A 27,793-nucleotide genomic window follows, 5' to 3' on the forward strand; every position below is an offset into this window, starting at 1 on the left:
TGAAAATTGTTCATAAGACGAAACTGAGACGTATCAATCCGTCACCATCAGAAGTGAAATATCGACTCACAGATGAAAGTTCAAGGCGAGATGCTGTAAAGCATTCGACGTTAGCAAGTTGTAGACATGATTAGTGTGAATTACAAGCATACATGCACTTCTGAAAGTGTAGGAGACCAAAATAAAACATTGTAGGCGTTCGTCATTAAAGGACTGTATTTCCAGTCCCACGACTCCATCGCTGAACTGTAATTTTCATCGTCGTGTAGAAGAAAAAGCCGCTGTCATTTACAGTTATGAGCTCGCAGACTTTCACAGCTGTAATGAAACCCTGTCATGAAAACGTCCAGAGAAAGTTTTAATGAGAAGTTTTATTTCTCAATGATCCCTTACATATGTAATGCTCAACTGTTCATAAAATAGTCACTTGAATGGCAAAATAATGTCCATCAGACTCTTATATCCTCAAGACACGTTCACAACAACAGCAATAATTATGATGATAACCATAACTATATAAGACGATATCGTTCTGTTTACTATAAGCGATGCAGTTTATGTCGTCTGTCTCTTTAAATGCTCCAGCTTTTTAAAGCAGGAAGGATTCTGATTGGCTGTCAATGTTTTTATCATTCATCAATTCGTATTGAAAGTGATTTGGATTTGGATATTGGTGTGAACGGGCCTTTAAGACACATTTTTGATAGTAAAAACAGACACAAATGTATTAATAGAACATTACGTGACATGTATAGAGCTATACCATGAATGAGGAGCAGCTCAGATCATTTGGTGAGAAATGTGTGAGTTCATAATGAGATTTCTGATTGTCTTGAGCCCAGACTGAGACATTATTGAGACTCTTAGAGGAAACACACACGAGACTACAGGAGTCACACACATCTGAGAAGCTGAAGTCTTCATTTGCTCTCCATCTAATCTCTTCAAGGTCTAGGAAAAAATTGAAAAAACTGATTATTTTCTTATTTTTAGGGAGGATTGTTGAAGTATGTTTGTCTGTTTTTCTTAACTGGTTCTACTTTATTCAGTCTTTTCATTATGTGCACTATTCTGACCAACTGTTGCTTCATGGCCATGTCTGAACCAGCGCAGTGGGCCAAATACGTCGAGTGAGTATCGTTCCCGTCTTCTTTCCCAGCGTTCCTGTCCTTCATCCTTATTCCCTGTCCTCTCTCTCTCTCTCTCTCGGTGTATTGACCTCTGACCTCTGACCTTTGAAATGTGCCCTATTTGTTCTGATGTAAAGCTTTGCCAGCTGTTTGTTGACTTGTCAACCTCGATTAGCAAGTAAGTTAATGATCAGACTGACCCGGAGCCATGATGTCGATAACTGCACCTCATCATAAACATAGACTAGCATCAGATAGTTTCATTAAAGGGAATGTTGTCAAAGGAATGTGAAATTTATTTATAAAAGAAATTAATAATTCTCCAATTGGCCAATAACATTTTTTTAAAAGAACATGGGTTAAATTTAATCTACAGTATCTATCTATCTATCTATCTATCTATCTATCTATCTATCTATCTATCTATCTATCTAATGTATTTCTGTCCATCCATCCATCTTTTTATCCATCCATATGTTCGTCTGCCTGTCTTTCTGTCCTTCCATCCATCCATCTTTCTATCCATCATCAAACTTTCTAACTTTCCATCCATCCATCCATCCATCCCTCCATCCATCCATATATCCATCTATTCATCCATCAATCCTTCTATCTTTCTATTTTTCCAACCATCCATCCATCCATCCATCAATCTTTCTATCCATCAATCTTTCTATCTTTCCATCCATCCATTCATCCATCCATCCATCTTTCTATCTTTCCATCCATCCATCCATCCATCCATCCATCCATCCATCCATCCATCTGTCTATCTTTCCATCCATCCATCCATCCATCCATCCATCAGTCTTTCTATCCATCAATCTTTCTATCTTTCCATCCATCCATCCATCTTTCTATCTTTCCATCCATCAATCTTTCTATCTTTCCATCCATCCATCCATCCATCCATCCATCCATCAATCTTTCTATCTTTCCATCCATCCATCCATCTTTCTATCCATCTATCCATCCATCAATCTTTCTAACTTTCCAACCATCCATCCATCCATATATCCATCTATTCATCCATCAATCCTTCTATCTTTCTTTTTTCCCAACCAACCATCCATCCATCAATCTTTCTATTAGTCCATGAGCCAGGGGGGTCCATCGGTATCAACGGGGGGGCAAATGCTATCATTGTTTTTTGGCAAGGTATACACCCCTAGTATTAGAAAAATCACGATAGCAGTGCAGCGGTGGTAGCGAAATCACTTTTTTGAGCTCATGAAGTTACTAACCCCCTAAAATAAATTCCGTTTTTGAAATCTGGTGTATATCTGGTTTAGGCTCATGCTAGGGATATTATCAATATTCTATAATATGGTGCTTGGTATCGTTGGAAAGGGGACCTTTTAGGCTTTCATTTAAGCCCAGTACTGAATCTGTCTGACAAACACAGAGGTCACAAGACTTCTTTAAACCAGAAATAACACACATTTTTTCACAATTTCCGCCTAAACTGTATGCTTTCTTTTATCCCTGTGGCATGAAAGAACAACATGGACACAAAACTCAACAACTTCAATACTCAAGGCACTCTGATGACTCAGAAAATGTATAATATACCCATACTATTTATTTGTGAGAGCCTTAAATTAGACTTGTGCAGCCAGCACAAGTCTTCAAAATAGAATAGAGCCAATAGAATGGACAAATAGAATACCCTATTAGTCCAGGGCCAAATGGCCTATTTATTCATGTACAGTTGTAATAAAAAGTAATTGTTTCAATAGTGTAGTCAATGGTGTTGTAAACATAACACTTGTAAGTGGTTTAACAAAATGTTTCTATCATGTATTTTGATATTCAGATATGATGTCAGAAAGTAGCTCATGCACGGAATGTTGATGGATTTTGACAGTTTGACGAGGTTTTGTCAGTTTTGTGAAAAGATTGTTGGTTCAGTTGACTGGTTATAACAACACTACCAACTATGTCATCTTCAAACAACTTCCATTGAGTTCCAGGGGTATTAAATGTAAGTACAAAATACTTTTTCTCTTGTGCTTGTGAATTGGTGGGGAATAGTAGCAGTAGCTAATGTAAGCTTGGTGTTTTTAGCAGGCTAGCTATCTAGCAGGCTAGCTAGCTTGCAGGTTAAACAGTGTAACAGTAACTGCTACAGTGCAGTCAGGGCTCTCAAGTGTCACGTGACAGTCACTCATTTCGGTCTTTTGTCACGCCCTCTCGCCACACATTGTATTTCTAACGCGGAAAAACTATTTATAATATATTTAATATGCCGCAGTGCCCAAAATGTCTCTGGCCACGCCAGTCTCATTATGGAACCGGCAGGAATCAATCGCTGTAAAAATCTATTATTGTCTATCCATTATAAAAGTGCATCTATCCATTATCCATTATAAAAGTGCATCTATCCACTATAAAAGTGCATCTATCCATTATAAAAGTGCATCTATCCATTATAAAAGAGCATCTATCAATCATAAAAGTGCATCTATCCATCATAAAAGAGCATCTATCCATTATAAAAGAGCATCTGTCCATCATAAAAGTGCATCTATCCATCATAAAAGAGCATCTACCCATCAAAAAAGGGCATCTATCCATCATAAAAGTGCATCTATCCATCATAAAAGTACATCTATCCATCATAAAAGGGCATCTGTCCATCATAAAAGTGCATCTATCCATTATAAAAGTCCATCTATTCATTATAAAAGTGCATGTATCCATTATAAAAGTGCATCTATCCATTATAAAAGTGCATCTGTCCATTATAAAAGTGCATCTGTCCATTATAAAAGAGCATCTGTCCATCATAAAAGTGCATCTGTCCATCATAAAAGTGCATCTATCCATTATAAAAGTGCATCTGTCCATTATAAAAGTCCATCTATCCATTATAAAAGTGCATCTATCCATTATAAAAGTCCATCTATCCATTATAAAAGTGCATCTATCCATTATAAAAGTCCATCTATCCATTATAAAAGTGCATGTATCCATTATAAAAGTGCATCTATCCATTATAAAAGTGCATCTGTCCATTATAAAAGTCCATCTGTCCATTATAAAAGTGCATCTGTCCATTATAAAAGAGCATCTGTCCATCATAAAAGTGCATCTGTCCATCATAAAAGTGCATCTATCCATTAGAAAAGTCCATCTGTCCATTAGAAAAGTCCATCTATCCATTAGAAAAGTCCATCTATCCATTATAAAAGTGCATCTATCCATTATAAAAGTCCATCTATCCATTATAAAAGTGCATCTATCATTATAAAAGTCCATCTATCCATTATAAAAGTGCATGTATCCATTATAAAAGTGCATCTATCCATTATAAAAGTGCATCTATCCATCATAAGTGTATCTATCCATTATAAAAGAGCATCTGTCCATCATAAAAGTGCATCTATCCATTATAAAAGAGCATCTATCCGTCAAAAAAGGCATCTATCCATCATAAAAGTGCATCTATCTATTATAAAAGAGCATCTATCCATCAAAAAAGTGCATCTGTCCATCATAAAAGTACATCTGTCCATCATAAATGTGCATCTATCCATCATAAAAGTGCATCTATCCATCATAAGTGCATCTATCCATCATAAAAGTGCATGTCTTCATGTTCATTTTATGAAGTATATTTAAGTAATTTTCAAGTATATTTTTAAAGTATACTTTATGTTGTAAGTATACTAATAATGTGTACTTGTAGTAAACGTGTGTACTATTTCAATACTGCTTGGGACTAAATTGGCCCACTTTTAGTATTTTTAGTATTTGTAAGAGTAAACTAAGTACACAACTAGTTTTCTCATTTGTAATGCATCTGTACTACAAGTGAACTTATAAGTATACTAGTAGTTTACTATTTTAATACAAGTAGTACATTTTTTAGTTTATGAAAGTACAAACTGATGTGTGCTCTCAGTAACATTTACATTTACATTTATTCATTTAGCAGACGCTTTTATCCAAAGCGACTTACAAATGAGAACAATAGAAGCAGTTAAACTAGCAGTAGGACAACAAAATGCAAGTGCTATGACCCTTCTCGGTTTAAATAAACGCATTTTTTTTTTTTTTTTTTTTTTTTTAATAGAACAGAATAGAGTAGTAGAGAGAAAGTGTTAGTATTACTGGATCAAGTGCTGTCGAAAAAGAAGTGTCTTCAGCCGTTTCTTAAAAGTGGCTATGGACTCAGCCGCTCTGGTTGAGTTCGGCAGATCATTCCACCAGCAGGGAACAGTCATGGTAAAGGTCCGAGAAAGAGATTTTGTGCCTCTTTGAGATGGCACCACAAGACGCCGTTCACTTGCAGAGCGCAAGTTCCTGGAAGGCACATAAGTCTGAAGTAATGAGTTAAAGTAAAAGGGAGCAGAACCAGTGGTTGTTCTGTAGGCAAACGTCAGTGACTTGAATTTGATGCGAGCGGCAACTGGCAACCAGTGCAGTTTTGTGAGGAGAGGAGTGACATGTGCCCTTTTCGGCTCGTTAAAGACCACTCTAGCTGCGGCGTTCTGGATCAGTTGCAGAGGTTTGACTGTGCAAGCTGGAAGACCAGCCAGGAGAGCGTTGCAATAGTCAAGTCTGGATAAAACAAGCGCTTGGACAAGGAGTTGAGTAGCATGTTCTGATAGGAAGGGACAGTAAACTACTAGTTTCGTAGTTTATACTACAAGTATACTTGTAAGTTTTCTTTAATTGAACATAACGTTATACTTATAGTTTACTATTTATATATTATTTTTGCACTTGAAAAATACCTTTAACTGTTCTTTAATTTTAAAAACATTTTATTAGCTTCATGCATCCTTTTTTAATCAACACTTGAATGTCAGTAAGTTTCATAAAGAAAGGCAACATTTTAAACAAAAAAGTAGAATTAGAGTAAATTGCTATACACTACCAGTGGACTAGCCTACACAAAAATTCAGATATGCAGAATTAGAAACATATCTGTTTTATATCAATATTCTAATCAATATTTTCAAACAATGTAAGTTTCATAAGACTGTATATGAAAAACTATGTAAAAAAAGTATATTTAATTGACTACTCAATCAAAAGAGTTAACACAACTACAAGACAAGTATACTTTGAATTCTTAATTATTCTTTTAAGTATATCTGGATCAAAAGATTGAGTTCAAGTACAGGCCAAATATACCTGGGCCCGTATTCATAAAGAATCTAATGCAAAGAGTAGCTCCTAGTGACAAAATTCTAAGAAAATTCTTAGAAATGTGGGCGTTTACTCTTAAAATTAAAGAAAAAATCCCAGTAAAGAAAAAAGTAATTCAGAAAGCATCTTAACCCTTAAAAGAAGTCTTAAGGTCAAAATTGTAAGGAGTACGGACGAGGACTTTTCAGAGGCTGAAGAGTTTCTTTAGCAGAGGAGAACATGGCAGAAAGACGAAGAGGGAGAAAAAATGTGTTGCAGACAATGGATGACAGTGAGTTAATAAGACGCTATAGATTAGATCGTGCAGGGATCATGTTTGTGACTGATCTTAGAGATGCGCTAACATCTCCGACACAGTGCAGAAATGCCATAGCGCCAGAAATGAAAGTAATCACTACATTACGATATTTGGCAACTGGGAAAATGCAACAATGCAGCAGTGTGTAATGTACACAGTCACATGTCATTTCAAAGTGAAGGCTTAGAATAGACCCTATACTTTTCACTCTTTTTTTCCTTCTTGGACAACCAGCCAATCACAGTCTTCAAAAGATTGTGTCATACATAGCAACGGGGTCAGCCCCGCCTCCTCACTAAGATGAAAGTTTTTGTCTTTTCCTTGCTCAGAGTTGCTCTCAGATTGGCCCCGAATCGCTCTTAAGCTAAGACTCTTATGTAAATTTTTTAAGCTAAATTAAAGGACAAGTTCGGTATTTTACACTTAAAGCCCTGTTTTCAGATCGTTTCTGATGAAATAGAACAGTTAAGATTTCGGTTTAAAATTTTAAAATTTAAAATTTTCGGTTTCTGGGGTAGCACCCCCCCACCTCCACAATGGCTGCATAGGTTCACTGGAACAATCCTTCCTAAAACGCATTAAACAAAAATTGCAGCAAAAGATGCAGCCATTGTGGAGGTGGGGGGGTGCTACCATAGAAACCGAAAATTCTCGGGACAGCAACATGTGTCCAAATTTCAATCTTAACCATTCTATTTCATCAGAAACGATCTGTAAACAGGGCTTTAAGTGTAAAATACCGAACTTGTCCTTTAAGAGTTTTCTGAGAGGATTCTTAGAATCTTTATGAATACGGGCCCTGGACTTTTCTCTCAGTATAAATCAAGTACATAAAAAGTAGACTGAAAGTATACTTTCTTATTTTAAGTTTAAAAGAAGTATACTAAGTGTGAAAAACACCAAGCTTACATTAGCTACTTCTACTATTCCCCACCAATTCACAAGCACAAGAGAAAAAGTATTTTGTACTTACATTTAATACCCCTGGAACTCAATGGAAGTTGTTTGAAGATCATAGTTGGTAGTGTTGTCATAACCAGTCAACTGAACCAACAATCTTTTCACAAAACTGACAAAACCTCGTCAAACTGTCAAAATCCATCAACATTCCGTGCATGAGCTACTTTCTGACATCATATCTGAATATCAAAATACATGATAGAAACATTTTGTTAAACCACTTACAAGTGTTATGTTTACAACACCATTGACTACACTATTGAAACAATTACTTTTTATTACAACTGTACATGAATAAATAGGCCATTTGGCCCTGGACTAATAGGGTATTCTATTTGTCCATTCTATTGGCTCTATTCTATTTTGAAGACTTGTGCTGGCTGCACAAGTCTAATTTAAGGCTCTCACAAATAAATAGTATGGGTATATTATACATTTTCTGAGTCATCAGAGTGCCTTGAGTATTGAAGTTGTTGAGTTTTGTGTCCATGTTGTTCTTTCATGCCACAGGGATAAAAGAAAGCATACAGTTTAGGCGGAAATTGTGAAAAAATGTGTGTTATTTCTGGTTTAAAGAAGTCTTGTGACCTCTGTGTTTGTCAGACAGATTCAGTACTGGGCTTAAATGAAAGCCTAAAAGGTCCCCTTTCCAACGATACCAAGCACCATATTATAGAATATTGATAATATCCTTAGCATGAGCCTAAACCAGATATACACCAGATTTCAAAAACGGAATTTATTTTAGGGGGTTAGTAACTTCATGAGCTCAAAAAAGTGATTTCGCTACCACCGCTGCACTGCTATCGTGATTTTTCTAATACTAGGGGTGTATACCTTGCCAAAAAACAATGATAGCATTTGCCCCCCCGTTGATACCGATGGACCAAATTTGGGGCCCTGGCTCATGGACTATATCTTTTCATCCATCCATCCATCAATCCATCCATCCATCCATCCATCCATCCATCCATCCATCCATCCATCTTTCTATCTTTCCATCCATCCATCCATCCATCCATCTTTCTATCTTTCCATCCATCCATCCATCCATGATTTGATGAATTACCTGTAGATGTATCATTCTCTCAGCTGCTGTCTCTCAGTGTTTCTCTGCTTGTCTGTTGTGTTGCGCGCTCATGTCTAGCTGTCGGTCTAACCATTGTGCGGTGTGTCTGTCAGTTGATCTGCTTGTCTGTCTCTCGGTTTGTGTGTCCATCATCTCCAGCTTCAGTAAAGGCCCCAGCAACCCCAGCAGAAGTCAGCCCATGCGTACGTACATCCCAGTGGATAGACCGGATTTATCCCATGTTTTCCCACGCAGCTCACACAGTTTGAGATGAATGTGCCCTACAGTGTAAGTAACTGTAGGAAACGAGGCTTGTGCTTGTAGAGAAGCACGCAGACCTTTAATGAAGACCCCTCTCGTGACGTTCTGCACCGTGACTCTCGAGTGAGCCGAGCATCTGATGTCTTCATGTGAGGAGGTGTTAAAGCATGTCGCATGCGACGACAACACCTGTTTTTGAAGCGAGTGAAGTCGTACCTCTCAGCACCCCTTGAAGAGATTCACACATCAAATTTACAGTTACGCCACATACAATGACCACAGAACGTATCCATTTTGAACACTTTAATCACACTTCTACATTTGTGAATGTCTTTGCTATATATAGGGCCTAAAATTAAAGGAATAGTTTACTTAAAAATGAATATTACTCACCCTCAAGTTGTTTAAAACCTGTATGAATTTATGTCTTCTGCTGAACACAAAAGAAGATATTTTAAAGAAAGTGGGACCAAACAGTTGATGGACCCCATGAACAAATACTATTGAAGTCAATGGGGTCCGTTAGCTGTTTGGTTACCCACTTTCTTTAAAATATTTTCTTTTGTGTTCAGCAGAAGAAATAAATGTATACAGGTTTGAAACAACTTGAGGGTGAGTAAATGATGACAGAATATTCATTTTTAAGTGAATTATTCCTTTAACACTTGACAAGCGGCGTTGGCGAGTCAATTATGAATTCTAACAATGCACTGTTCTGAGAACATGAACATAAACGAATGTGAACGCTGCTCGGGACAGTCGACGGGTCAGCTTGCACAGAAAGCCGTGTCTCAGACAGACTTCTTACACTTGAACGGACATATTCACACAAATTTATGTCAAAAAATATCCTAGTAAACACAGTCGGTTATGGCTTGAGTGAACAGAAACAGTTGATAAAGACAACAACACGTGTGTCAGTATCAGTATATTGGATCTGTGCATTCGCTCTTAAAGTGACAGCAGCCTAATATTCCTGCTGTCTGTGTTTTAATGTTAATCAAAAGGACAAAGAAAGAAATCACTCACTGCTCTTGACTGATTAACTTTTGAAATTTTAATAAGTTTCGCTTATTAGTGAAGACTATCCAGTGTTATTATTACATTTGATTACTTTATTTAATATCTCTACCTGAAAACTACCATTACATGTCTTAAATAATGATTTAAAGTTATATCAGGTAGGCGAGTAGTTTTATCTGTGGTATCATTTTGGTGTTATGGCATTAAAAATGAATTATGGCCGGTAAATTTTCCGGTAAAGTCACCGGCCATTGGCAGGTGTGGCTAAAAGTTAGTTTTAGGCCCTGGCTAATATAGCATTGTTATTTTAGTTATATATTATTATAGCATTTATTAATATTTGTGAATGTAGCTTAATCTTTTGTCATTTTTTATGCATTCTTTTAGTTTTAGTAATGTTAGGACTTATTTCAGGTAGTCGCCAATGCAACATTTCTAATTTTCATTTCAGCTTTATTCCAATTAATCAATGCTGTTTAAATGTCACTTAGATATTTGTATTTTTAAAATTATAAATTTTTAATTAATTAGCAATTAATAGTTAACAATAACAAAACAGCTATATACAGTATGTACGAATCTAAACGCTAAATAAATATCGCATGAATTGATATCTTGCTGTATAATCCAATGACATTCATATATTAAAAGTGTAGCTAAAGTGTGTAAATACATTTTGCGGTCACTGTATGCAAACAGGAACATTTAGCATCTCACGGACAGGCCCAGATGGGAATCTACAGACTTTATATGCATCTTCCGCACTGAATTTGGAGAAAAATCTACGGAATTCTGGGATTCACACAATATATAGAAAATCAAACTAAGAATGCTTCTCTTTCATTGGTAGCCGAAGCATGAATGAGTGAATCAAAATGTTTTAGAAATGGGAAGCAGACGTGAGGAGCTTTGTGAAGGAAAGCCGTTCAAATTCTTCGGAACTCTGTAGAACTTTCTTCGGAACTCTGTAGAACTTTCTTCGGAACTCTGTGGCTGTAGATTCCGTGTGGGTCTGAATGATAGTGATGCGAATTTAAAAAAATGCACGTTTACACATGTGATGAGAGGTATGATACAAACCGAAGTGAGATTTGACTCACGGATACACTGAGCCGAGTGAAACCGAGGAATAAACCAGCTTTGCACTTCAGAATGCTGCATCTTTCATCTCTCTGCTGGAGGGTCTCTCGCTCTGATGGTCAAAATGACGCGCTGGATTTCAATGGCCATTCTTGTCTTGATGACCACCAGTTCATCAAGCTTCGACTTGTCATTCATGTCAGACGGGCTGCCGGACCGTGATTGTGCTTCACACCGTGTGTGTGTCCTGTGTCCGTCATGATCTCTCAGTGTGGGGTTTTCTTCCATTCCTCACAGTCTGAACTCCTGTCCATCCCTTCGTTCTCTCTTCCGCCCAGGTACACGTTCACTGGCATTTACACGTTCGAGTCGTTGATAAAGATCCTGGCGCGGGGCTTCTGCATCGGGCCCTTCACCTTCCTGAGGGACCCGTGGAACTGGCTGGACTTCAGCGTCATTGTTATGGCGTAAGTTATCATTTCCTGCATTTTGTCAAATAAATGACCTCTTTGACCCCTCCATGTGCAAGTCACCCTAAAAACAAAGAGAGATATTATTAATTTCACTATATACAGTATAATCAAAAAATAGACATTAGCACATCACTACACTGTTTATTATACAAAGTTGTAAATTAAAAAAACTATTTCAGTCTTTCACGTTTAATTCGATGATTATTTGTGAGATTTATATTCAGAAATTGTTTAAAGTAAATTCTACAGCAAATGTTTGTCAGTGTATGATTTTGCTCTGGATTAGACCCTAAAAACATAAAAAACTATTATTTTTAAAAAAAGAGAGAAATTATTATTTTATTTAATTCACTATCAGAAAATAGACATTATTGCAATGTAAAAATATTTTACAATGTTGCAAATAAAACAAAGATTATTAAAATGTTTAAAATATACTATTTTAGTCTTTCTACCTCAAAATTTAACGTTCAATTCAATGTTACTTGCCGTTTTGTTGTAATTATTTGTGAGATTTATTTTTTAAATTGAGTATTTTTTTTTGTTCAGTGTGTAATTTTACACTGGATTAGACCCTAAAAACCAAAAGAAAATATTATTTAATTATTGCACTTTAAAAAATTATTTTGTAATTTTGTACGTTGTAAATAAAAATGATTGGAGTACGTTTTACAGGAAAATACTATTTCAGTCTTTCTACTTCAAAATTTTTACATTTAATTAAATTGCTGTTTTCATTGAAATTATTCGTGAAATAACTTTTTTAATAGTTTTAAAGTAATTCCTACTCTAATTTTTCTTTTCAGTGTTTGACTACTCTGGATTAGACCCATTATTATTTTATTCAATTCAGTATATTATCTAAAAATAGACTAGATTGTGATTTTTCCATTACCGTAATAACGATTGGCTGCTGTAGGACGCAGAGCAACAGAGATAATAATGAAACAATAAAAGCTGATGCTGTTATTTTCAATAGGCTGTAATAATCTAATCTCAACCGCTTGACCTGTCAATGAGAGAACTGAGGAGGGAAAGACGTCCATATTTGTGATTAATTGTTATGAGGGGTTGCGTGTAGAGGAGCGCGAGCACTTACCCCGTCCTTGACCCGAATCCCAAAACACACGTCGCCATGGCAACTGAGGTGAGCGTGGATGTGGACCGATTCCCGGGAGTCGAGCATCATATCGATGTGTCACTGAGTGCCGTTCACATCCAATAATCTCATTCTCACCTCAGTTACTGCCTTGTTCACTTAAAAAGAACATTTCAAATCTGAAATATCCTGGGGAATAAACTTTTAAAGATGCCTATGCACAGATAGAAAAAGTAAAAGTTATTTTTTAATATTGTTTTTACTTGTTTTTAGACTTATAGAAGGCTTTAGATTATGGTGCATATATATGTATGTATATTATATATATATATAGTGCATATTTTTACTATCATTTATTATAAATATAAAATACAGTATTTATTATAGTGTTTAATAATTTACAAAACTGAAGAAAATAATACTTTTATTCATCAAGGATGCATTAAATTGATCAAAAGTGCCAGTAAAGCCATTTATAATGTTACAAAAGATTCTGTTTCAAATAAATGCTGTTCTTTTGAACTTTCTATTCATCAAAAGTCCTGAAACATAAAAATGTATCACGGTTTCCACAAAAATATGTGTTTTTAACTGTTTCTTGAGCATCAAATCATCATATCAGAATGATTTGTGAAGGATCATGTGACACTGAAGACTGGAGTAATGATGCTGAAAATTCAGCTTTGATCACAGGAATAAATTACACTTTACTATATATTCACACAGAAAACAGATATTTTATAGTGTAATAATATTTCACTATTTTTACTGTATTTTTGATCAAATAAATGCCTTGTTGAGCAGAAAAGACTTTAAAAAACTCAAATGAAATGGTATTATTTAGCGAAACACCTGTATGCTGGATTTCTGTGTGAATCTCAGCGTCTCAGTGACTCTTACAGTGATGAAGAGCTTATTTCTCGCTGCTCTTTACGGCTTTATTCCTCAAGCTTTAACAGGCCTGTTGTCCTTGAACCGGGAGTCTGCCAACGTCAGATGGACCCTCAGGCTCCACCGCTGCAATAAGTCACGCTTGTATTGGGATGTTGACTTCATTAAACCCAGACGGATGACGGCGAGCGGATAAAAACTAAACACTTACTGCCGATATACCAGGTTTCTATAGAAACAGATCAGCCGTGCTCAAGTGCCGTACGTCAAGCGTAATCATATTTTAATGTGATATAGTGTATCTTGGAGACCAGCAGCTCAATGTACAGTAATTTAATCAGGTTAATGATCAGAGAGGATTAAATTTGATATGGAAACAAAGCCGCCAACGTTACACGACTTCATCCCGTCTCTCAAAATCAAGGCAGCGTCTAAATCTGTGCCGCCTTAAAGGGACAGTTCACCCAAAATACAAACACTGCAAAAAAGTTGCATATTTTTGTCTTGTTTTCCAGTACAAATATCTAAACATTGTTAAATCAAGATTACTGGAGAAGCAGAACGACTCAAGATTAGTTTTGTTTTCTAAAAAAATTATCAAAATTAAGGGTTTTTGTTTGAAACAAGAACAAATAATTAGAAAAATTGTCTTATTTTCTGACCCATTTGGCAGATATTTGTTCTGCAAAATACATTAATTAAATAAAAAAAATATATATTTTAAAATTAAAGCATCCAAAATAAAACACTTACTACAAAAGATGATATATATATATATAATTATTATTATTATTTTATTTTTTTAATATGGTATTGATGCATGTCGTGATATCAGAGAACAGTGAGCATGCAAATTCAATTAAATTATTTTAAATTAATTAAATTATTTTAAAATAAAAGCAACCCAAAATAAAACACTTACTACATAAGATGATATATATATATATATATTTTTTTTTAAATTTTATTCCTGCATGTCATGTGATATCAGAGAACTGTGAACATGCACATGTATTGTTAAATTCTTGAAATATTAACTTAAAATCTTTTAAGCTTTTAGATTTTAGATTTTTTAGCTCAAAGGTCACAAACAAGTCTGGAAATCCCTGTAAGCTTTCTGTGAATTTATGTTGCTATTTTGCTAAATAACTTTATGGTTCTGTTCGTGAGAGCATCATCAATATTCACTTTGATTGTATAGAAAATAATAAATCATTAACAAAAAGAAAAAGTGTTCCACAGAAAGAACTAAAGCCATTTAGATAAAATAATAATAATAATATTTATAATAATAAATAGATTATATTCAATTAAAAAAAAATTTCTTATTTTTTTTTCTTAAACAATTCTTTGGGTGAACTATTCCTTCCTTAAACATGTTTTATTTGGTAAACTATTTCTCTAAGAGAGTAAAATGTACAACATCACATGAGGTTGTTTAGTTTCCTGACGCTTTAATTTTCTCCCTTTTTTCTGTCTTTCAGTTGTTTGTCCTTTTATCCATATAACTGTAATTTGATTCTGCAGGTTTCTAACTGAATTTATAAAAGTAGGCAATCTGCAAGCTCTCCGAACGTTCAGGGTCCTCCGCGCTTTGAAAACTATTTCCGTAATTCCAGGTAAGACGTTCCTGAATATGTGCGCAAGGAAAACAGTTTAGTGTGTTGCTCTCTGTCCAAGTCCAAAAAAAAAAAAAAGATTAAAAAAAAAAGCTCAGGAGTTTTCCTGCATCCGGTTCTTCCCGCGCTGTGTTCTCCAGTCATCTCTTTCCCAGCTCCTGAAACTTCCCAGCATTCCTGCTTCATTCTCCGCTGTGTTGTTGTTTGCCTGTTGTTGGTGTTGTTGTCATTGTCTGTGCTCCAATTCTCGCTTATTGCAGATATGTTACTGAGTTTGTGGACCTGGGCAATGTCTCAGCGTTACGGACATTCAGGGTTCTGCGAGCACTGAAAACTATCTCAGTCATCCCAGGTGAGAGGCCGACGAACGCCAAGGCCTGCAGTGCTAATGGATGACCCAAGCATTTCCAAAACACTCTTGGAAACATGCAGAATGTAGAAAATGAGACTTTTGTGATGGACAAAAACTGAAACCAGCCTGTTTAGCCGCTTTAAGTGGACAAAACCTCCCTAAAACCATCAGACCAGACTTTGCACTGCAAAAAAATATTTCCAGTACAAATATCTAAACATTCCTAAAGTCCCCCTGTAGTCAATGATTGTATCCCTTAAAACTCATCTTTGATCACCAAAATTACATATTTAAACTATTTTTTCCTTAAAAATAGCTTAAAATATCTTGAATGTAACTCGACACCCTCGCCTCATTTAGTATGTACGGTTCTATGAATATGCAAATGAGCCCCGCCTCCACTCACTCACTCAGCTCAGAGATCCACACGTTGATCTGATTGGTTACAAGGTAGTTTGTGACGTCAGAAACACCAGCGATTTCAAAGCGTGTTTTTGAGACTGTCTTTGGTTCACTGCAGTTTTAAGGAGGAAATACTCAGCAATGCTGTCGACTTATGAACTTACACATGGTTTGTCTTAAAGCATATTAAAAACACCACATAGACACATAAACAACATTAAAAGCTGGATTTACACCACAGGGGGACTTTAAATGAGCCTACATCTCAGTCTTCCAAGCAACTGCCATAGAGTCCGGTTCTGAAAGGATACAAATCCATTAATTTTCTCCATAAGGAAACTGATCTTAACTTATAAACCTACTGTGAGCTAAGGGTTGTGAATCGATGGTATATGCTATTGCTGGAGCCATCAGTCCACATTATTTCAACTTAATTTTAAAATAATCATGTCTAACTGCTGAAAAACTACATTACCCATGATGCTGTATGGAAAATTCCTCCAATCAGAGAGCAGCGGTGAGCCAATAGCAGCATAATAACTCTTAAGCTCCGCCCACTCTGATGAAGCATGCGAATTATGTAATCGAGTTAGTCTTGCGATGCTGTTAAAATACTTTGATTTTGATTTTCATTCGCAATGATTCATGGGATTGTAGTTCTTTTTCCTAATATTCAAAAAAATATTTGTCTTTAAATGAAAGTTTATAATGATGTGATTCACCTCGTAGCTGGTTGGTTTGGTTATATTAGTTAGCACTTTAAGTCCCTATGGAAAAAATGAATGGAAAAAATGCTAACGGAGCCGACGCCAGGCCCTGTTGCTCAGTCAAAGCTGTTAACATTAGACACTTAAGCGGCTAACTACAGGCACAACAGGTCAATCACACACACAAGTGAAACGACATCAGGGTTGATGGTTCGAGTTACCGTTACCTGTCCGCGCTGGGTTCAGTTCACTCACCCCAAGAGTCTCATTGCACCGTGGTGGTTGACATGTTAAAGGCATGGGTAGATGTAGAGGAACATGACTTTGCATGTTGAGCCAATGAGCCGACGCTTCTTATGGAATCAGAAATACAGCTATACACACGAAAGTTAAAAACACACACATATATATGCTTGTATATTAAACATGCATGTAAATTGCGCATGAAAAGTGCAGGTTCTGGTTCCACAGAAGCGTCTGTTTTGAACTGTCACATTTTGTGTGCTTCCCGCACCCACAAATGTTTGTGAAGACAGACCTAGATGTGCCGTGCTGTGCTTGTGTTGTAATGTGTGTGATTGATGCATTAATGATGTGATCCAGGGTTTGGCAACATTCAGAACTGTGTTAGTTTGATCTGAATTGGCAACAATTTACTGGAAGTTGAATTAGAATTTGATTGGGAAGAAATGCTGAATTGCAAGGGGAAAAAAATAAGGTTTTGTAACAGTACTTAGATTTATAATTGTATAAATGTAAGTACCTTCATATAAAGTGTAACCAAGTAATGTAATTATTACTGTGTAATAATAATGAACACATGTACTTACTAGGGTTAGGATTAGGGTTTGGTTTAGGGTTAGTTGCATGTAATTATGCATAATTTATGAAACTGTAACAGTGGAATAGTTTAAAAATAAATAAAAATATATTATTAATTTATTATTTTCATATTCTAGAGTATTTTTCAACATTTAAAAAAATATTTTCTTATACACTTTCAGCTTAATAATTAAAATATGTATTAGACTAAATACATGAAAAATATCAAAAATGTTTATAGTTATTAAAAATAATAAAATGTGCAAATATATATATTTTTAAATATTATTATTGTTAATAATACATTATTATAAAAATTATACACTTTTCATGTCACCCACACCTTTTCAACTTAATGTTAAAAATAATGATTATTCATGTACTATATAATAATAATAATATATGTATATATATTTCAATGACGGTTCTGAATTCTATTTGTTTAGGGTTAGTTGCATGTAAGTATGCATGATTTATGTAAATGTAACAGTGGAATAGTTTAAAAATAAATAAAAATATATTATTAACATATTATTTTCATATTCTAGAGCATTTAAAAATATATATATTTCAACTTTTGATACTTAATAATTAAAATATGTATTAGACTAAATACATGAAAAATATATCAAGAACGTTTATAGTTATTAAAAATAATAAAATGTACAAAAATATATTTTTTAAATATTATTATTGTTAATAATACATTATTATAAAAATTATACAGTTTTCATGTCACCCACACCTTTTCAACTTAATGTTAAAAATAATAATTATACATGTACTATATAATAATAATATATGTATATATATATTTCAATGACGGTTCTGAATTCTATTTGCTTTCTCAATTCAAATTCAGTCTGAATTTAATAGTCATGCTCAATCAGATTTTGAATGGTGCTCAACCCTGATCTAATGAAATGACAATTGCTTTGATTTGATCAACCACAAATTAAAATAAGTGCAAATGAGCACATAATTTCCATTCAAACTCAATACAGCCCGGCTGAGCGTAAGGATCAGCCTCTGATCTGCTGGTGTGTCTCGCTCAGGCCTGAAGACCATCGTCGGCGCACTCATCCAGTCGGTGAAGAAGCTGGCGGACGTCATGATCCTCACGGTCTTCTGCCTCAGTGTGTTCGCGCTCATCGGCCTGCAGCTCTTCATGGGGAACCTTCGTCAGAAGTGTGTCCGCAGCACCTCACACTGTCTCAACACCACCTTACCTTCATACAACAACAGCACTTTCTTCTGCAATAACAGAACCTGGCCCTCGCTGGAGGATTTCAACAATAATGAAGGTCAGTGAAGCTCAAACGTCGACTTCCTCAAGTAGATCATCTGTATCTAACGCCCCGTTCGCCCCGTATGTCACTACACTGCAAAAAGTTATTGTTGGTTTAGCATACAAAAGTAAACTGATTTTCTGGATGCTGAGGGTGAGGGTGAGGGTGAGGGTGAGGGTGGGGGTGGAGGTGAGGGTGAGGGTGAGGGTGAGGGTGGGGGTGGAGGTGGGAAGACAGTTAAAATATATATAAAATGTTTTGTTTTTTGGAAATGTTCTTGTTATGCTCCATGTTTTTCAATAAAAATGTAAAAAAAAAAAACAAAAAAAAAAAACAACAACCATACTTACATAAAAGTTACCTGGTTGCCTTAAAATTTTTGAGTTTGTTGAAATTAAAAAATTTGAGTTAACCCTTTAGAATCTGAAGCTAAAATTGGTGTTTTTCACATATTTAGATTTTTTTGACTGTGAAATTCTAAAACAGTCTTCAAGTTTCAAGGTGTCATCTTTTTCAGAAGAAAAATAGCTTTCAACAAATTACAGTTATTGACCATTATTGTGTGTGGTGAGTTTGTGAATAGAGTTTAAATAGACAAAAATAAAAAAAAACAAGAAAAAAATGACTGATTTTTATGTAGAAAAAAAACAGAAAAATCACGAACGAAAAGTTGAAAAATGAACTATAATACATATATGCAAGTCTTTTTAGTGACATTGGGTTGCACAGTTTTCATTTAGGACACTTTGTTTCATACACGCACACATATAAATGCATGCATTCATAGACACGCACACACACACATACACACACCACATGCTTAGATACGTGAAAGAGTATCGGCCATCCTCCTCCCAAGTTTCATTAAAAATCATCCCAATCCCCTCTTCTGCTGTCTAACACTTCTTTCGCCATGTATTTGTACGTTTCTTTTATTTTTTTATGGAAACACTCTAACCTGCCGCGCTCGTATCTCTCTGTTCAAATCCTTCCTTCCTGCGCCGCTGTCATTTGCAGACGGAAAGCATGACATTACCGTAATAAGCCGTATATTGCCGAAAGGGCGTGTTGTCTACTGTCTACTGGTTGCAAACGGTTGAAGAGTTACGGTGAAATGAATACAGTTTGCTGGTTTGTGTCGGCGATGACACAGTCGGTTTAAAAGGGTTAATGCAATGAAGGAGATTGGGTTAATTAACATACACTCAAAATATTATGTTATCTGAACTAAGCTGATTTGACAAAAGATAAAAAGTTGTGATAACAAATCATGAAAATATTTTTTCCAGTGCTGTCGCTCTAATGTTATTGGTAGACTGCACGTCTGGCCATATCTATAGAAAATACCAAGTGATATATACAACTAAGATATCATTCTAATTTGACTAGGAATTAGACTTTAAAATAATTAAAAGTATCATTATGCTGTTGGAGAGTGCTGTTATATTATCACAGCAGTGTTCAGTGGATTAAATAATTTACTAGATTAACGATCAATCAATCAACAAATTAAACTCACTCATACTGTCATAAATTACTGAAGCGTCATTCAAATTAGACAAATAATCCATTTTCTTGTCCCTAATAGTCAACATAATGCAGGGGAAACTGTGCAGAAGTGCTAAACTTGCATCATAATATTACAACACACGAACTATCAATCAAACTCACTGAGACAGTCGACAGTTTATTTTCCATGCATCATTTTATTTTATTATATCCATGTATGTGGTTACGGTCTAATCATATAAAGCAGTGAATCGCTCCGGATCTCTGTTGTGTCTTGCCTGACAGTCCCTCTAATTGGTTGTCGCTCGCGAAATTCGCTTCTCATTTGCATAAAGTTAACATTTAGTTTTTTTTCAACACACGGACAGTATAATCATCAGAGATGCACACGATTACATTTAGAAATTGTTTCCAAATGCACCAAGCATAGATATCCTTTCAATTTTATAAACTTTTATAAACCCAGCCAATATAATCTAATCAACACATCCAAAATAAAATATTTAAAGGGATAGTTCACTTTGAAATTAAATTTTGGTATGTTTTAGCTTACCTCAAGGGCGTCCAAGATGTAGGTGTCTTTTTTTCCGCAGTAGTTTCAATTTTGATATTTTTAGGTCAAACCGTTCTTGTCTGCCAGTCATTTAATGCAGGTCTATGGTCACTATCTCAAAGAGCATGCACAGAGTCCAAATTAAAACAATTCCCAATCGTCCAAATTAAACAATTCCCCATCATAAGTACACATTGATGGCCTAAGACACGAAACGAGCGGTTTGTGTGAGAAAACGAACAGTATTTATATAGTTTATACCTCTTGTACACAGCCACGTCCAAGTGATCTGAGGGCGCGGGCGCATCCTGGTGTGTGACGTGTGCGCAGACTGTAGGGTGACCACCCGTCCCGCGTAGCGCGTGCGCGCACAGCGTTTGAAGCCCAATTCACGCGTCCCGCAAATTGAGACCGTGTCACGCATAATCTATGCTTGCTCAAAAAAAATTTGGTCGTTCTATATCCTCGAGCCCCAAGCAGACAAACGAACATTACTTGACAGTTCAGCACGCTATTGTTGCCACACAAACCCCTCAGTTGAACTGCTGACTAGGTTGTTGTCAACTTTTTCGTTGTTGTCATGACAGCGCACGCACGCGCATACCAGACACACTGGGAAGGAAGGAACTTTTAGATGCGCGCTTTCCAATTCGAAAAATTCGAGAAAGAGACTGAGTCTGAGAGGCAACGCCATCATCAATTAAAAAGAGAAGGTGTGGGTACAAGAAAGAATGGGGAAATTAATATTTGTGGCTGAAAGGTGTTGAGGGGGATACCGAGAGGGCTTTATGTGACCTTTGCAAAACGATGTCAATCGTATTTTATTTTTTTTTTTTTTTTTTTTTTACTGTTCCTGTGGTGTTGAGCAACTACAATTCCTGTTAATCCTATAACTTTTTTATTATAATGTATTTAAAGCAAATAAATTGTAATGAAAAATAAATAAAATTAAATAGTAATTTTTTTTTTTTTTTTTTTACTTTCTTTTTTTAAATAGTAAATCTTAAGTGGAAGTACATCTGTCAATTCATTGAATGTTCAAAATATTATGAGTCTTTATTTAGAAAAAAAATACACATTGGCTGGCCTATTCATGAGCATACATCAGCAATTACACGTTTAGGAGAATAGGGCATTATTAATATACCATGTAAGGTGGGTGCTAGAAATGAGTAAACCACTATCAGTGAGTCTGCCAGTGGGGCACCGCTGCGCCAGGCAGTGTCCCACATTGTCCCTCAGAAACATACCCCTTGTCCCCCCTTGGGCTTATTAGCAGGTGGTCACCCTAGCAGACTGATGCATAGATATATACAATAGATGTCGCCTCGTTCCAATGAACTGCCGTAGCCAAGGCGGCATCTATTGTATATATCTATGCACCAGTCTGCGCACACGTCACACAATAGGAAGCGCTCGCGCCTTCAGATCACTTGGACGATCACTGATCACTCAGATCACTGTTACAAAAGGTAAAAACGATATAAATACTGTTCGTTTTCTCACACAAACCGCTCGTTTCGTGTCTTAGGCCATCAATGTGTACTTACGATGGGGAATTGTTTAATTTGGACGATGGGGAATTGTTTTAATTTGGACTCTGTGCATGCTCTTTGAGACAGTGACCATAGACCTGCATTAAATGACTGACAGACTAAAATATAAAAATATCAAAATTGAAACTACTGCGGAAAAAAAGACACCTACATCTTGGATGCCCTTGAGGTAAGCTAAAACATACCAAAATTTAATTTCAAAGTGAACTATCCCTTTAACATAAATATATAACAACTGCAAACTCTGTAATTCGTAAACAAAATGATTTGCGCACTAAATTCAGCATAAACTCCGGCACAATCTGCATATTTTAAACTCTCAGGACAGACGTCACAACCCGAGCCTCACAGCGATTGGCGGCCGACTGCGTTTTTCGCTTGATATTTGCATAAAGTCAAGAATTGCCCAACCTTTTTGCCGCTCTCGCCGCTCTCAACGCTTTCTCCGCTCCGCTGTCAATCCCAAAATGCTCTGCGCGCAGTGAAGCTCGACTTCCACTGGAACGAACTGAAAACGCTCGCTCCGTGCCAGTGGACACACACCGTTAAGTTTGAATGCTTAGCAGAAACATTCGCTTCATCTCACACATCAGGCGTGTGGGTGGACAGGCGCTAAGGTCTTCTGAGTGGGTTTAGCACGTAAGATTAGACTTAGAATAGAGTAAAAACTGCTTTAAAGCGAGATTATAGAAGCATTCAGGAGACTTAAGTAAAAGTCTCATTACCTTCTAGAAGAAATCATTGAAATATAAAAAGTTTGTCTTTTCTATAATCCAAATTTTAATATTATTTACTTATTGTAAGCCTGTTTATTAATATTTTGAATTAGCTTTCATTTTTATAATTTCAGTGTTCAGTAATTTTGTTATATGCTTTTTTTCTTATTTAGTTATTTTTAATTTTAGAACTTCAACTTAAAATTTAAATTCTTTAAGTTTTTCTTTACATGTTTAAGTTTTTTATTTAATATTTACATTTAATTTTATTTCAACTTTTTTATTATAGCTTTTATTTTAATTTAAGATTTATATATTTATTATAGTGCTTATATATTGATTTTTAATTATTATTTAGCTTTAATTTGTTTACTTATTTTTCTTTTAGAACTTCAACTCAAAATTCTAATTCTTTAAAACATTTTTTTTTCATTTTTCATTTTTCTTTATTTTTTATTTTTTGTTCATACCATTAAAAGGTAAATTGGTCTCATTAATTACGATAAGTAAGTCCTTGACTAACTGCTAGTTGGTTTGACGAGTTAAGACTCTTAACATGATGGCTGTGTTTATGCAGCCGGCCCGTAGTTACATAATCACACTTGTTTGCTACTTACAATTAGCTTTGATTGAATGAATACTTCAGACACAGTCAACAAGAGATTACCAGTTGGCTAAATGACCTGAATGAACCCTGCAGCCTCTGTCACATTGATCACATATTGTAATATGAAGCATGTTGATCATAATTCTTCAGTTAGATGACTAGAGTCAGAAGAGTCGACGTCTAAGATGAGATTCAGTCTTATTTTGGGTTGGTCTCATTTCATTAGAATAGCAATTAGGACAGAGCTGGCACTCGATAAGTTGACCCGCAGAACACAGATGTAGGACACAGACAGAAATAGACAAGACTTTCTCCTGATGTGCTTCGTCATGGTGTTCATGGTCCAAAACACAGAACCAAAACACTCCTCCTGAGTTTAAAACACTCTACACACCACTACTAATGGAGTTTAACAGGTCTGATGGACTTGATGAACTTAATTCATCAAAATTAAGTGAGCTTAAAACAAGAAAATATATTGGCCAATGGGGTCAAGAAAATAATCTTAATTCAAGGGGAAACTAGTTTATTATTATGACTCCATTGGCAGATATATGTTATTGTTTTAAGCAAAAAAATCATTAAACAAGACTTTATCTGAAGTCACTTCGCTTCTCAAGTAAATGCATCTTGATTTAATTAATGCTTAAATATTTTGGACTGAAAACCAGACACAAATACTGAGGAAGAAAATCAGTTTTTGCAGTGTATCAGCTCGACTCCATTTGATTTTGATCCAAAAGCTTGCTATTCTAAATCTGATATCGATTCATTTGGATATACTGTAACTCAGGTACAGATTTAAAAAAATATATTTTATAAAATTTATATATTTCTTTTATTTTATTAAATTGACTTGAGATTGTATTAATTGTCTTAATTGTATAGATTTATAAAAAAATAAATCAAATGATTTGTATATGAACGTAATAATAACATTCTAATAATTTTTAGCGCAATTTTCCTATGGACAAAATTGCGATTGTTAACTCATGATTTCTGTTCTGTCTGTGCGCACCAATCTTGCACTTCTATCTCCTCCTCAACCAGACCACCTAGAGACTTCGGGTTTTCGGCATTATGTTAAGGAAGGTCTAATCTCGGGAACGCACACAAAAAAAAAAAAAAACATAAAAAGATTTACTATCTCTTAGTGTTGTGATCCCATGACGTCAGAAAATTGCGCTAAAACACTCACTGAGTTTTTATTACTTGTTTAACTTTTATTGACATAAATATATTTTTACTCCAGTTAGTTTTTTGAAATACAAACGTTGTTTCGTAAACACTTTGAAAGGAAACGAATTCCTGACCTCAAGTTTTCGATTCCCAACCCCCATATAAAACCGATCGATTTCGAAAGCTCAGACTGTTTCATATCAAAAGCATGAAAGCACAAAGCATATTGTGATTATCAGATGTCAGACGCTACAAAAAATGTTTCGTTCGTTCATCAACTAAAAACAGCATAGACTAAAAGAGAGACTCATATTGATTAAAAATTGAGAAATCTACACTTTTAACCCAACCCTAATCAGGAGTGTGTTTCCCGTACAGCGCCGTAACTCGCCGCTTCACTACTAAAGTACGACACATCGCTGAACAAATCAACTAGCGAGTCACGACTGTTTCCCCAAACCAAATTGTCGCAAATTGGTCGTTCAACCACGTTGGTTAATGACGTCACGCAGGTTGCAGAGTAATAACTACTGTTAATGAATCTGTATGAGGTCGAAGTAACGCTAGATGTTTTGCTATAAATTAGACATGGCATCTGAGGACTATTTCTCATTTTTCTCAGTTATTTTTCTTTATTTCCAGATTCAGTCATAAGCTCGTTCTACAGCTCGTTCGCACATGCACATCGTTTTTTTTTTTACTGGTCAATTTTGAGATTTTTGGATATTTGTCTTCAATAACATGTCTTCTTTCAGACTTGTGGTGAAAAAAAGTCAGAAATACACATTTAGGTCTTTATTTTACTGCACTTTGTCTATTTGCGTCTGTAGATTTCTCCTAAATTCAACAAAAGTTGTCGTTGTAAATCAACACGCTGCTCCGCGATCGCTGTCTGCTCTCTGTCATCACATGCACTGTTAGAAAGCTCTCTCTCTCCTGTACAATGCTGTCGGATCCAAATATGGTCATTTCCTTTTTATCAGCAACCAATCGTGAAAGTAAAACGGCTGAATGCGCAATCTCATTGGCTGATGATTACAACTTTAAAGTCCGTTTTCTCAAAATGACTTTTCTCAGTCCAAAATCTCCACTTCAGTAGCACCGATATACACCAAACTCTCCAGTCTTGTGCCTAGTTATATTATGAAGACATTTACTGAGGGATTTGGAAATATATTATTCCTAGTCTGATTTATATAACATTTTATTCCAAAAAACATGGTGAAAATATATTTTTTAAGGCTATTGACAGTATATTCTGATTTACAGGATAACAAAAGTAGATATCCATAAATCCCTTAGCTTCCATCTAATATGTGAACACAATGAAAAAATCATTTTTAACCTGGCTTTATCCAATACTCAGATTTCGTTTTTTAAAATATATGCAAATTAGCGCATATTTAATTAGATATTGCCTAATTTTCGTATTTAAACATTAAATTACAGAAAACTTGTAATACATTTTTTTCTCATCTTAATGAAGGTAATCAACTGGGAAAGTTTCATGGTGATATCTGCTAGTTAAAATTTTTACCATATTCACCTGTAGTGTCTCGCCTTAAATCTCTTGACAAACTAAAAGACGTAAATTACATTTGTATGTATTGTAAATAAAATATATAGATTGTACTGAATGTCAGCTTTCTTTTTTTACTTAAGATAATGATTTATTGAGTCCACATGTCATGCAAACAAGAAACTCTTCTTCTAACCACAGCTCGAGATCTGTCGCTCCAAACACACAACTTTGCGATGCTGTTTGCGAACGATGGTTTCGGGAAACACACACTCGTTGAACTGCTGATAGCGACAGAACTTGTGACCATAGTTAACTAACGATGCTTTCGGGAAACACACCTGAGATGTATCAAACGCGATATATTCAGGCCGGTAACCTTGCTCTCCAGGAGGGTTAAGGTTACGCTGAAGCACAGAAGGCCGACAGCTGGACGGTAGGATCGGGATTCGGGACGTCTGCCAAACACGAGCGCTAACGTTAGCGTCGCCGGCGGCTCTCCAGCCTCGAGTGATGGAGCGAGTGAGTGAGATACGGCATGAAAATGACAGCAGATAAAATGGAGGGCTCTGGATGCCAACCTGAGGCTGTTGTTCATGTAATCTCTCAGCCACTCTCTCTAACTGGGGGAACACACACACGAGTTCAGTGCAAAACAACGGATGTCACAACCGTTTCTGCTTTACATCCACATGTATTGATTGCAGTGCTGAGAAGCATTTCAAACTCAATCTAAAGTAGTTCAGCTGAAGTCAAAATGAAGCTTTTAAGGGGCTGGTATGTTTTATATATGTAGGCTAACTATCCAATTATCTAATTTATAATTTAAGATTCTGAATCAGAGCTGGATTTTTCAAGCACGTAAACAATGGCGGGTTTTGAACCTCCAGTACAGTGACAGCAGTAAACGGGAAATTTTCATTTCGTTTGAGTAGTAAATGTCATGTAAATCTTTATCTTTATCACTTTAATTGAGATTCCATTTAAATACAACCTAAAAAAAACGCTCTGAGATGAAAACACTGTATTTTTAAGATGCAATCAGTCATAAATCATGTTTTTATTTTTCATTCTTCCAGATAATTACTTCAAAGTGGAAGGAGCCAAAGACGCCTTAATATGTGGGAATGCAAGTGATGCTGGGTAAGTTTAATGTGCTCATGTATCTAATGTGTTTTGATTTAATTGCATAAGACACTCGAGGTTGTGGCACAGTGATTTTACCGTGGTATTTTACTTAATTAACGATGGTTGTTAATTAAGTTGTTCTGTATCTTTCAGCATTCCTTCTGATGTTCATTCATGTTTATTTGGTGCTATAATTAGTAGTAAAGAGAATGGTTCACAAGCCGCTACAGATTTGTGCTAATGTACTAAGACAGTGATTTTAAAACAGCAAATTCAGTGTACAGATGATGGATGATGCATAATATATATACTGGCGAACAAATGAACCCAGAATATGAACTTAAAATGCAAAGTTTGACCATTTCCCCATTGAAAACCATTATAGAAAATG

The 27,793-nt window shown here is 35.6% G+C and overlaps 1 protein-coding gene across 1 annotated transcript in view; it reads left to right on the forward strand.

Moving 5' to 3' along the window:
* scn5lab (sodium channel, voltage gated, type V-like, alpha b) overlaps nt 1-27,793 on the forward strand; it is a 175,836-nt gene that overhangs the window by 43,901 nt on the left and 104,142 nt on the right. Inside the window, exons 4-8 of the mRNA XM_079862460.1 lie at nt 1,041-1,130; nt 11,320-11,448; nt 15,324-15,415; nt 18,402-18,650; nt 27,354-27,417. Coding sequence (XP_079718586.1) covers nt 1,041-1,130; nt 11,320-11,448; nt 15,324-15,415; nt 18,402-18,650; nt 27,354-27,417 — 624 coding nt within the window. The remainder of the gene's footprint in view (nt 1-1,040; nt 1,131-11,319; nt 11,449-15,323; nt 15,416-18,401; nt 18,651-27,353; nt 27,418-27,793) is intronic.

Source organism: Squalius cephalus (assembly GCF_949319135.1).
Source record: "Squalius cephalus genome assembly, chromosome: 25".
NCBI classification, from domain to species: Eukaryota; Metazoa; Chordata; class Actinopteri; order Cypriniformes; family Leuciscidae; genus Squalius; species Squalius cephalus.